This window comes from Giraffa tippelskirchi, chromosome X (genome assembly GCF_054371585.1).
Source record: "Giraffa tippelskirchi isolate mGirTip1 chromosome X, T2T-mGirTip1v1.2.pri, whole genome shotgun sequence".
Taxonomy (NCBI): Eukaryota; Metazoa; Chordata; class Mammalia; order Artiodactyla; family Giraffidae; genus Giraffa; species Giraffa tippelskirchi.
The window spans coordinates 350,747-363,259 of record NC_137289.1 but is presented as its reverse complement, the minus strand read 5'-3'; the positions used below and the strand labels follow the sequence as shown (position 1 = coordinate 363,259).

Sequence of the window (12,513 nt, the reverse complement as noted above, 5' to 3'; positions counted from 1 at the left end):
AACTAAAATGAATATTGCTGGCAGAAATCAGCAGAGTCCTCAGAGGAGGGTGGATCTGCTTGAAGCTTTGAACACTTTAACACTGAAGTCCCCAGAGCTCCAAGAGCAAATTTTGAAGCTTAATTTAGGTCCTTTTACGAAGCGTAACTCTCAAATATCATCTGGAAGAAGTTGAGTTTTAATCTTCAACAAGAAGAGAACCACTGGTCTGCTTATGGATGGACCCTAGTTTTCAGTTCAGTTCAGTCGCTCAGTCATGTCCGACTCTTTGCAACCCCACGAACCGCAGAACGCCAGGCCGCCCTGTCCATCACCAACTCCCGGAGTTTACTCAAACTCATGTCCATTGAGTCGGTGATGCCATCCAACCATCTCATCCTCTGTCGTCCCCTTCTCCTCCCACCTTCAATCTTTCCCAACATCAGGGTCTTTTCAAATGAGTCAGTTCTTCACATCAGGTGGCCAAAGTATTGGAGTTTCAGCTTCAACATCAGTCCTCCCAATGAATATTCAGGACTGATCGTCTTTAGGATGGACTGGTTGGGTCTCCTTGCAGTCCAAGGGACTCTTAAGAGTCTTCTCCAACACCACAGTTCAAAAGCATCAATTGTTTGGCGCTCAGCTTTCTTTATAGTCCAACTCTCACATCCATACATGACTACAGGAAAAACCATAGCCTTGACTAGACGGACCTTTGTTGGCAAAGTAATGTCTTTGCTGCAAAATCTGAGTAGTTCAAGCACCTTCCTGTTGGAACCAATTAAATGAGATATACTATCTTTCATACAGTTCTTGGCATGTAGTAAACACTAAAAAATATGAGCATTTCTTGGTGTTCTCATTGACCTGCATTTGTGAAGCTCTATTTCTGCACTTCTAACGATTGTGCTCCCCTGGTTTGATTTCAGAGTGTCAAATTCCACTGGGAATGGCTTCTGGACGCATTAGAGATGTTCAGATTACAGCTTCAGGACAATATGGTAAACAGTATTCTTTTCTGTCAAAGTACTGAGCTGATTATATGTCTTTTTTTAAATTTCTGTTCGAAAGATTCAGATAAACAATCCATCTTCATGCTTCTATAAATTCTACTCCATAGGTGCCTCTCAATCTATTTTATCTTCTCACCCAAGTAATGCCTCTGGCTCTTTAAATGTCCTGCCTGCCTTCCACATGGCTTGCCTTCAATCCATTCTCTGCGCTGTAGCAAGAAGCTGCATTTTTCTCAAACTCTAGCCCACAGGCCACATCCAGTCCATCACCTGATTTTGTACGGCCTTCAAGCTAAGAATTCTTTTTCTATTTTTAAATGATTGGGGGGAAAAAATAAGAATATTTCATGACATGAAAATTATATGAAATTCTAATTTCAGTGTTCATAAAGAAGCCACACTCGCTCATTTACAATTTTCCGTGGCCACTTTCACTCTGTGTGTGTGTGTGTGTGTTAGTTGCTCAGTCATGTCCGACTTTCTGTGACCCCAAAGGCTATAGCCCACCAGGCTCTTCTGTCTTTGGAATTCTCCAGGCAAGAATACTGGAGTGGATTGCCATTCCCTTCTCCAGAGGATCTTCCCAACCCAGGGATTGAACCCTGTTCACCTGCATTGCAGGCAGATTCTTTACCATTTGAGCTACGGGGAAGTCTCTGTAGCTTTCACTCTACAATAGCATTTAAATGTCACAACAGAGACCAGGTGTTAAAGGCTAAATTATTTACAGAAAACAGTTCGCCAGACTCCATTTTAGAGGGGAGCAAACATTTGAGAAAGATGTTTGAGAGTTATATACTAAAACAGTACTGTTTTTCTTTGGGTGGATGATGTTTTATACTTATTTTTTTTACTTATGTTTTCTTTTTATTCCTAATTTTCCTCCAGTGAACATAGATTATGTAATAGAGAAATAATATTAATTGATAGTGCTGGTAACACATTAGTGTTAGCTAACTAGAGGTACAAACAATCAACAAACTTACTAAATTTTAGAAAATAAAATAGACAAGAAGGACAAGCCAAAAACTTCAGTAGTCATTGATACTACTCTGCTTTACACCTTTACCTTCACAGCTAGGATTAACCTTTCTCAATAGAGTAATTTTATTCCTACGTGTCCAGGACCAACCCAGCTGAATCTAATCTCTCTTCCCTTTCTCGAGCAAAGGACAGTGGGCCCCAAAGCTGGCCAGACTTCATTATTCTGGAACAATCAATGCCTGGAGCACGAAGGATCCCTCTCCTTGGATCAAGGTTAGAAAATGCATTGCATTCCATCGCATCACACATTCCTTTGGCAAGCTCAACGCCTTGTATACCTCCTTTCTGCCTAAGTCATTTTCATCAAACACCAGGTAATAGACGAGGAAAGAACTGAAGAACAGAGTGGCTTATGATTTGTACCAAAAGAGTCAGGACTGAATGAAAGACTCAGGAATAGAATTGAGTACTCTGTGTTTTGTTTTTGAATTCTTTTTGCTGCACTGGGTCTTCATTGTGCAAGCTTTTCTCTAATTGTGGCAAGCGGGAGCTGCTCTCTAGCTGTGTGCAGGCTTCTCACTGTGGTGGCTTCTCTTGTTGCAGAGCACCGGCTTCAGTAGTTTTGGTTCTCAGGCTCTAGAGCACAAGCTCAGAAGTTGTGGCTCATGGGCTTAGTTGTCCCAAGGCACGTGGGATCTTCCAGGTCCAGGGATCGAACATCTGTCCCCTGCACTGGCAGGCAGTCTCTACCACTGTGCCAGTAGGGAAGTCCTACACTGTGTTTTTAATCTTTCTACCGGGATTAGAATCTCTGAATATTTTTCTCTAACATCGAATTCACCACCTCCAAAGACCACGTATTCTATTTTCAGATGTCTTCAATTGCCTAGATATCCTTGAGTCCTCTAATTCCTTCAAGTTAACACAAAAACAAGTGGCTTGATCCCCGGTCCCACAACGCACGAAAATGTGGCTTCTTCCTTTTCTAAAAGCAAAGCCGTCTTCTTCACAAATTCTACACCACAGAGTAGTAAGAAACGCTTGCTAAAGTTAGGCCAAATCTGGTCAACCAACTTGGAGTCATTACTGAAAGCGTCCTTAGGATAACTCAATTTTTTTTTTCAATGACTCAGTCTTTCATCTTTTTTCCCTTCCCCATGTCCGCTGGAGCAGCACTGGCCAAGAGAAATATCATGTGAACCACAAATGCAAAGCACATGTGCAATTTTCCGTATTCTAGTAGCTGCATTAAAATAAGAACATGTTAAATTCATTTTAATAATACATCTTCTTGGGGGTTCCCTGGTGATCCAGTAGTTAGGACTGAGTGCCTTCACTGCCGGGGGCCCGAGTTCAATCCTTGGTCGGTGAATTAAAATCCTGCAGGCCATGTGGCTCTGCCAAAAAAAAATCATAATATATTTTATTTAATTCAACATATCCAAAAATATTATCATGTCAACATGTGAGCAGTCAGGACTAATGTTCAAACACACCCCCTTCCTTTCACACCCTTTTCCTTCTCCATGTAAGTTCCATGAGGGCAGGGCTTATTTTATTGTTCACAACTCTGTTGCTAGTACTCAGAACAGTGCTTGTGCTCAGTCACTCATCATATCTGACCCTTTGTGACCCTATGGACTGTAGCCCAACAGGCTCCTCTGTCCACAGAATTCTCCGGGCAAGAATACTGGAGTGGGTTGCCATTTCCTTCTCCAAGAAGAGTGCTTGGCACATAACAAATGGTAAAAATATATTCTTTGATGAATGAATGAATGAATGATGTATAGATAGAGCTTAGAGTCAACTGAGAAAGATCGTCATTAAGTACAAGAGTCCAGACTAGTCCTAGCTGAGTGTGCCAGGCATCTGAGAGAAATTAGGGTGCCAACTGATGTCAAAATTCCCGTAATGCTTGTGTGACCCATGCCCCCTTCTTTCACATCCCAACCATTCCTTACTACTAAGGATCGATATTCCATCAGATCCCATGTTAGGTGCTGGGGCTAGGAGAGAATGTAAAACCTAACATATTACATGTTTAGTGTGCACCAGCAGTGAACTTGGCACATTACATGTATTAACTCTGTAATCCTTCCGGTAACATTTTGAGAAAAATACCATTATTACCTCCACTGTACAGAGCAAGAAATTGACACACAAAGAGGCTTATTGCCTTCAAGATCTCAGTCTGACAAGGAAGGCAAAAACCAAAGAAAAGCTTACAATGCTGTGCAATAATTTACTATAATGGAATTATATACAAAGTGGACTGGAAGCAGAAAAGAAGCCACCCGCAAGTTCTCTGGATGAGTCGGGAAAGGCTAACCAGGAGAAAGAGTTTCTGCACCAACACTTGCAGGAGGGACAGTAATTTAGCAAAATGACAGTGATGGTGGGAGGGGGTAGTCTGGGGACAGAGAAGGCAAGTGGCTTTGTCCAGGCAGATGCTGGTGTGTCAGGGAGGGAACTGCTGTGGGGTACAGGTGTGCAGCACTGAGGATGTGTGTAGAGGAAAGCAGGGCTTAATGATTCCAAAGTGATGTCCTTTGTCAGGATGTGGCCTGGGAACTCAGTGAACATACTTCCCATCATTGATTCCACAGCTTCCCACACATCTCCATTTCCACACTGGTCTCTGTTGCACTTGCACGTCCAAGGGAATGAATATTGGGCTTCTCTGTATCGAGGTAGCTTCTTCTTAAGCAGAGAAATCATTTCAGAATACGGTACATACCTCCATGTAAAATCAAGTGTTGCTTTCATTGGTAGGTGGACCTGTTGGTGCCGATGATTATTCACAGCATCCTGACCCAGGGTGCCCGGCAGAAGTTCTCCAGCCTGTACATCTCTCAGTTTATCATCATGTATAGCCTTGATGGACAGCGGTGGCAGGGTTATCGGGGGAACTCCACTGGAACCTTAATGGTATGTAATTAGTCCTTTTCAAAAGAATGCTTGAATCTTTTGAGGAGCTTTTGACAGATTTCAGATATGGAACAAACACTCACAGTTTCCAGAAACTTCAGTTCAGTTCAGTCACTCAGTCATGTCTGACTCTTTGCAACCCCGTGAACCGCAGCACTCCAGGCCTCCCTGTCCATCACCAACTCCCAGAGTTTACCCAAACTCATGTCCATTGAGTCGGTGATGCCATCCAACCATCTCATCCTCTGCTGTCCCCTTCTCCTCCCGCCTTCAATCTTTTCCAGCATCAGGGTCTTTTCAAGTAAGTCAGCTCTTCACATCAGGTGGCCAAAATACTGGAGTTTCAGCTTCAACATCTTAGCCCCCCAAAAAAGCATTTTCCACTCATGGGCAATAGAGTGATGATGGACCTATGGACAAAAAAAGTAGCATGAAGGATCTCTTATGTAGCTCCAGGAAACAGACACTCCAAATGGAATTCTAGGACTATGTTGCTAATATATTCAAAGAAGACAGGTATAATTCCTTACTTGGGGAGAAGATTGGATGTTGAGTAACCCATGACATGTAGTGGCATCACAATTTCTCAGATTGTCATCAGTGATATAATAGGATGAGTTTCAGATAAGGAAGGAACACATTGGGAAGTTACTGGCATTTGCTTGCTATGGCAACCAGTTTAGAATCATCTGACAGTAGAGTGACCTGTCTTCTTTTCATGTCCAGGCTTCCCAGGTGGCTCAGTGGTAAAGAACCCGCCTGCAATGCAGGAGACATGGGAGACTCGGGTTTGATTCCTGGGTTGGGAAGATCCCCTGGAGAAGAAAATGGCAACCCACTCCAGTATTCTTGCTTGGGAAATCCCATGGACAGAGGAGCCTGGCAGGCTCCAGTCCACAGGGTTGCAGAGTTGGACACGACTGAGCATGCATCTTCATTTTCAGCATACATAGGGGGAAAAAGAAATTAAATGTTATGAATATATACAAAGAACATCCATGAACATATATATATATATATATATATATATATATAGATATATATAGATATATATACACAATCTTTATGGAATCATGGAGTTCTGGAGGAGTCTTCCATGTCCTGGGGTTATAGGCAGATACTTGGACTTCATACCAAACCTAGGAGCAGAGCATGTGAATTGCAGAGTTGCAGTCACAATTAAATGGTCAGCCCTGATATGCTTGTTAGGCTAAGGTAATGGCACTGGTGTGAACGGGTGGAACTCTGAGACCTGGGATGGGTACATTCAGGCAGACATGCATGAGGCTGTGAACCACAAACCTCTAAATTGCCCTCAACCTTCTTTGCTGAAGGAGGCGAGCTTTCCCCGTTCTCTGAAGCAGTCATCCCTGCTGTGCACACAAGTCTTTCAGTCGCTCCACCTGGAATAGTTGCCTTCCGACCCAGTGGCTAGTCTCCTTAGGCCACTAAGTGTTTGGCCACTAACAAAAGCCAGATGAGTCATGGAAAAATGACAGATCATCACAAATTTAGTCGGGTGGTGATAAAAAAAAAATCATGACTCTAAGTGTGGTATCTCCTCTGGAGTAAATTAACACACCACCAGGCACCTGATATGGAACCACAGACCTGGAGGATGCTTTCTTCTTCATTCACACTGACAACCAAAGTCAGAATAGATTTGCATTTACGAAGTGGAAACAAGAGTATGAACTTTATGGTTGATGCCTCAAAGCAATGCCATTTCCTTAGTTCCTTATCATAATATAGACCCTGAAAGTGAAGTGAAAGTGAAAGTTGCTTAGTTGTGTCTGACTCTTTGCAACCCCATGGTCACATGAAATTCTCTAGGCCAGAATACTGGAGTGGGTAGCCTTTCCCTTCTCCAGGGGATCTTCCCAACCCGGGAATCAAACCCAGGTCTCCCGCATTGCAGGCAGATTCTTCACCAGCTGAGCCACAAGGGAAGCCCAATGTAGACCCTAGGGACCCCAAATATCTTGATATCCCACAGAACACCATACTGCTCCATTTCATGGAAGACATCATGCTGACTTCCGTGTCAGACTCTTGTGACCCCATGGACTGTAGCCCACCAGGTTCCTCTGTCCATGGGATTCTCCAGGTAAGACTACTGGAGTGGGTTGCCGTTTCCTTCTCCAGGGGATTGTGCTAACAGGCCCCGGTAAACAGAAAACAATAATCACTCTAAATGTTTTTGTGATTAATATATGTATAATCAGATATATATACACAGACACATAAATATGTATATATTGTGTTGTCAACTAAAAGAAAAATGCACAATGTGAGAGTTCTGAGTTAAATTTTATTCAGGGTCTTACTGAGGGCTATAGTCTGGGAGACAAGTCTCTCAGATAGCTCTGGGAGCTGCTCTGAAGAGGTGAGGGGAAGCTAGTTTACATGTTTCGCTGTTAAGGCATACAGGTAGTCAGACATACATCTTGATGAAATACTACTGCTACTCACAAAGAACAGATGTTTGAAGTTCATGGTTATACTGTTTTTCTATGTATGGGAAGATGCAAAAAGCAGGGTTCATTACAATTCTTCTTGAAATCCATATTAACTACTATGGACCTGTCTGTCCAAAGCACAGAGCATCCTGTTATCATCTTGAATTTCCTGAAACACATAGTGCCTCATCCTGTTACCCTGTTAATCTCTTCCTCTGAACACCCAGTACCCTGTCTATCAGCAGCTGCAGCAGATCAGTCTTTGCAGACTTGGGTGGTGAGCAAAATGCTGTTTGTTCTTTTGTCTGCAGTTTGATAGATATGGATAGATACAGATATATTATCTTTATTATAAATGAGTATTTCTTGCTTCTGACTTTAATGGGAATGGATCCCATATTTCACTGTTTAATATAATGTTCACTGTTAGTTTCAAATATTTTTTTATCACATTTAAAAAGTTTCTTGCTCCTACTTTATTTGGAAAGGCTGTAGAATCTCATCAAATGCTTCTTCAGCATCTTGGATATGATCACGTTTATTCTCTTTGCTGTAAATTATACTCACATTCAATGGTGGGCTGGCTAATGTTTAACAACCAGCTCTGGGGCAAAGTGGAGGACAGTCAGGGGAAGGGCCTTTATTTGTAACATTCGCTGATTTCCATGATGTAAATATTTCCCATCACACCTGATTTCAAGCTGCTCATGCAAGGTCACTGAATGCAGACTTGGGAGCAGACAGCCACAGTTACTTCTCACAAGCTAGTCCTAGCTGGCTCCAGCACAACTCAGTGCTGCATTCCTGGGAAAACTGCTCTCAGTCATAGCAGATTAGTCACTGAATGTTTAATTGGATCGAAAAAACTGAAATATCTCCATCTCCTCTACCGAACAAGTTTCTGGACTGGTGGTCTAGTCTAATGGCAGTAGAGATGCCTCTATATTTCACACTAACCAGAACTCTGCCATCCCAGAGCATGCCTGATTAATTCACACATTTCAGTCTTAGTCATCTTCCTCCAGTATAATGGTTCTCCAGTGTTTTAAAATCTTTGTACCATCCACATGCTTAGTCCCTCAGTCATTCGCAGCCCCATGGACTGTAGCCTGCCAGGCTCCTCTGTCCATTTTATTTTCCAGGCAAGAATACTGGAGTGGGTAGCCATTTCCTTCTCCAGGGATCTTCCCCACCCAGGGATCAAACCCGAGTCTCCTGCATTGGCAGGCAGATTCTTTACCACTGTGCCACCTGGAAACCCCAGGAAACCAGGTGGAAACCACCTGGGCAACCATTCACATACAACATATTTTTTCATAAGCAACGTCTCATCCTAGAAGTCCGTCAGAAAGGGAGTAAAAGAACCCAACACCTTTTAAAGATCATTGCTTCACTGGTCACTATTTTCAATATTTCATAATATTTTGAACGTGAATTTTGAACTGTCAATGAAAATGTCAGTGATGCAGATCTTTCCCTCTGGTTTTCAAGTTTAAAAGAACACTAATCCTACCCTTTTTAAAATATTTATCTTCGTTGTGTTAAAAATCAGTGTTACTGTTGACACCAGGTGATGATATACAGCAAGAGAATTCTGTCAAAATCACTGAAATGTGGCCTTAGCCCAGCTCTCTGTGCTACAACGTGTCTGAGGAAGATGCATAAATGAGCCAATGGCAAACATAAAACAGTCTTGAGTGTTTTCTAAAGTTAGGCTTGTATATGCAATACCAAGCTCTGTGGTAATTCCTTCCCTCACTCGCTCAAAGCAAGGGTTTAAGGGCTTCGCTGGTAGCTCAGTAATAAAGATCTGTCTGCCAATGCAGGAGATGCAGGTTTGATCCCTGGGTTGAGGAAATTCCCTGGAGAAGGCAATGGCTACCCACTCCAGTATTCTTGCCTGGGAAATCCTATGGACAGAGGAGCCTGGTGGGCTACGGTCCATGGGGCTACAGTCCATGGGGTCACAAAGAGTCGGACATGACTTAGCGACTAAACCACAACAAAGGAGGCTTTACCTTGTGCCCAAACCCAAATGCTCTCACCAGTCACACTCCATAATTCATTCCTAAGCATTCTTGTCCTAAGGACGGTAAAGGAGGCAGCCAGGGCTGAGCATCCCAGAAAAAGCAAACGCACAAGGGAGCGTGCACCCTCACCACCTTGGCAGTAAGTTGGACTGGGCTTTCAGGGCTTGGAAGGACCCTGCCTGGCAGCCACCTGAGAGCACAGGAGGGGTGCCTGCATCTGTCTCCAATGGGCTCCCCTATACTTAGCCACTGCTTCCACACTGCTGAAATAGAGGTCCAAAAGCATACCCTAAATCCGACCCATTTAGGGGCGCTTATCTCATACAACACTCCACATATTCCTCCTCCCCACCAAATATGCAAAAGCAAGATCGATTCCCAAACTAGTGCTTAAATCTCACCCCGAAAGATTAGTGCTGTCTACAACCTCAGCCTAAAGGATGCATTTTCCCAAACTGAATGGCTGAGAATGAGAATATATTCTGAAGAGTTCTTGTCATCACACTCAACACTAAAGAAAATTTGAGAAAACAGCTAAGTCAGTTTGCATATCTCATTTGGACCAGAAATCTCGTGTTTAAAAATGGAACGCCATCCTGCTTTGGGCACAGTCTGGCATATGTGATCACGCTAGACCAAAGAAGCATGCTGATTTTATATATGAGTTAAAGGAAGATTTGTAGAAGGGTCCGTTCTACAAGTAAAACCTGCCCGTGTGGATTACCCGAACCTCTCGGAACAACCGCAACTGAAAACTCCAGTGCACATCTGACACCTTTGCGCTGGAGCTCACCCCGCCCTCACCTCTACTCCCAGGCCCACCTCATTTGCACCGAAAACATATGCATTGCAGCTGAGGACGACATCGCAAGTGATCTCTGTAGATTCATAGGCACAGTGTCCATTTCGAGTGAAGGAATCCACCTCGGATCTAAAAGGGAACTATCTGTTTGTGCTTCTGCCTTCTGACAGGGAGATAAGCTATTCCCATTTTACAGAGGAGGTCCATCTAAACTACAAGTCAGGAGTGTCAGAAAGGCTTTATCATGGATTGAGGGCTGTAGTGACAATCGCGGAATACTGAATACAACGATTCCAAGCAATACTACATATGAGGCGCATGGAACAAAGGAGGAACTGGGCGATCACGCAGGCAGACATCACAATAATCTAAGGAATCAGAGTCACCATGAAAAAATCATGCAGCTAGAGTTCCAAGCCGGAGCTGTGCAAGTAAATCCTGTGTGAAACAAGGATGTGGGGAAAGGGAGCCTTCTGGGGGGCGGGGAGGGGGAATTGGGTGAAAGGGACCCAAGGGATTCTCAAGTTTATGCTGAAATTTCTGGTGAGTTGAGCTGTGTCCTCCGATTCTATGTTTTTTTTTTTCTGCCACTATTATGGAAACAAGGTGACTTTAGTCAACTACATTCCTCCGGCGGCAAGACAAGTAAGATACACTGCACAGGCGGAAGAGCCGGGGTCGAGGTCTTTCACGCTCCCGCAGACGCGCAGGCCGCTGCGTGAGTTTCGGGAACAGGCACAGCACGGCTGGGCTCCTGTCAGGGGTTCGTCAGATCCCCTGCCCGGACGGGGAGACGGTTTCCTGCAGAACGAGGTGCAGGAGGTGGTTCTGCTCGGCGCTCAGCAAGGGCCACATCTCCACCTGCAGCGACTTGACGGCCTCCGTGTCCTTCTCGTGTGTGGCCATGACCAAGGACTGCAGCAGCAGGAAGAGCTCCTCGGGCAGCGGGCCGCTGCTGTCCTGTCCGTGACCGTCGAAGGCCTCCCAGGAGTACTTCTCCAGGGTGTGCGCATGTTCCGGCAGGAGCTTGGCGGGGGGCGGCTGCAGGAGCAGCAGCAGCAACACGCGGGACACCTCGCAGCGGACCAGCACGTCGGTGAAGGCGCCCAGGGCGGCTGCGGCCGGCGGCCCTGCGCCGGGCGGGAGCGGCGGGGCGAGGGCCGCTGGGGCCCCGGGCTGCGGCCCGGGCGGCGGGGGCGGCGGCGGCGGCGGGGGCGGCGGCGGGGGGCCGCCGAGCTCCCGCGCCAGGCGCTGCATGCGCGTGAAGAGCGCCAGCGCGCTGCTGTAGTCCCGCGCCAGCAGCTGGCAGGACGCGGCGTGGCCGAGCGCCTGCAGGGCGGCCAGGGGCAGCTGGGGCAGCTGCAGCTGCGCGGCGCGCTGGAAGTGGCCGGCGGCAGCGGCCGGCTGGCCCAGGTCGCGCAGGGCGGCCGCCAGCTCGAGGCAGAGCGCGGCGGCAGCGGCCGGCTGCCCGAGCTCCAGGTGCAGGCGCACGGCGGCGCCCAGCGCGGCGGCGGCGGCCTGCAGGGGCTCCCCGGCGGCGGCGGGGCAGGCCAGGCGCTGGCGCGCGTCGCGCTCCTGCCGCAGGAAGAGGCGCGCGGCCTCGGTCAGCGCCAGCGCCTCGCCGGGCCCGTGGAAGAGCGCCTGCTGGCAGCGCGCCACCGCCAGCTGGCACCAGGCCGCGTACGGCAGGCACTCCTGGGCGCGCAGCTCGCGGCCGAGCTGGGCGAACTGCTCGCTGGCCTCCGCCACGTTCGGCTTCCGCAGGAACCGCTTCTTGAGCTTGTTGGACACCTGGCGGTAGCGCGCCAGGAAATCCCCGGGCTCGGGTCCGGGTCCCGCGCCGCCGCCCAAGCCGGCCGCGGAAGCCGCCATCTTCGCCGCCCCAGCGCTTCCGGGCGCGCTGATGCCACCGGACGGCGAGCAGCGACCTGCCCTGCGTCTGGCTCGTGCCCTCTGCGCCACGGCGCCGGCGCGGCCCCCCTGACGCTCCCGTCGCCGGGGTGATATGCAAAATAGCGGAGGCGGGGCCGTGATTGGCTGCCGGCGCCGCGTGGCTGGCCCTGGCCTGGAGCCGGCCGTTGCTAGGTGACAGCAAGCTTCCGCAGGTTGCCAAGCAGGGCATCTCCTGGCATCTCTAAAGGCACACGACCAAAACGTCAACTGTCGACCGCGTGACCCTGATTCCGACTTTGCATACAGGCGAGTTGTGTCCCGCCCACCCCAAGCCCCATCCCGCCGCAGTCTTACGGTCTAGGCCCCTGCCCCCATGGGAACCCCTGTCAAGCACACTGTCCACCATCCCTGCACCCCGCGCCACG

At 47.4% G+C, this 12,513-nt stretch overlaps 2 protein-coding genes and 1 long non-coding RNA gene across 8 annotated transcripts in view; 1 reads left to right on the top strand and 2 right to left on the bottom strand.

Moving 5' to 3' along the window:
- Window positions 1-12,513, top strand: part of F8 (coagulation factor VIII) — a 133,379-nt gene that overhangs the window by 100,386 nt on the left and 20,480 nt on the right. For all 6 annotated transcript variants that reach the window (XM_081563657.1, XM_081563660.1, XM_081563659.1 and 3 more), the window contains 3 exons: window positions 909-980; window positions 2,164-2,249; window positions 4,749-4,904. In XM_081563657.1, the coding sequence (XP_081419783.1) occupies window positions 909-980; window positions 2,164-2,249; window positions 4,749-4,904 (314 nt within the window). The remainder of the gene's footprint in view (window positions 1-908; window positions 981-2,163; window positions 2,250-4,748; window positions 4,905-12,513) is intronic.
- Window positions 7,196-10,382, bottom strand: LOC145535279 (uncharacterized). Its single transcript, XR_014075350.1, has 2 exons — window positions 9,409-10,382; window positions 7,196-8,485 (listed from the first exon to the last, which is right to left on the bottom strand). It is a non-coding gene; the product is annotated as an uncharacterized LOC145535279 (long non-coding RNA).
- F8A1 (coagulation factor VIII associated 1) lies at window positions 10,415-12,079 on the bottom strand. Its single transcript, XM_081563662.1, has one exon. It carries the CDS (start codon window positions 12,065-12,067, stop codon window positions 10,964-10,966), a length of 1,104 nt encoding a protein of 367 aa, XP_081419788.1. The 5' UTR covers window positions 12,068-12,079; the 3' UTR covers window positions 10,415-10,963.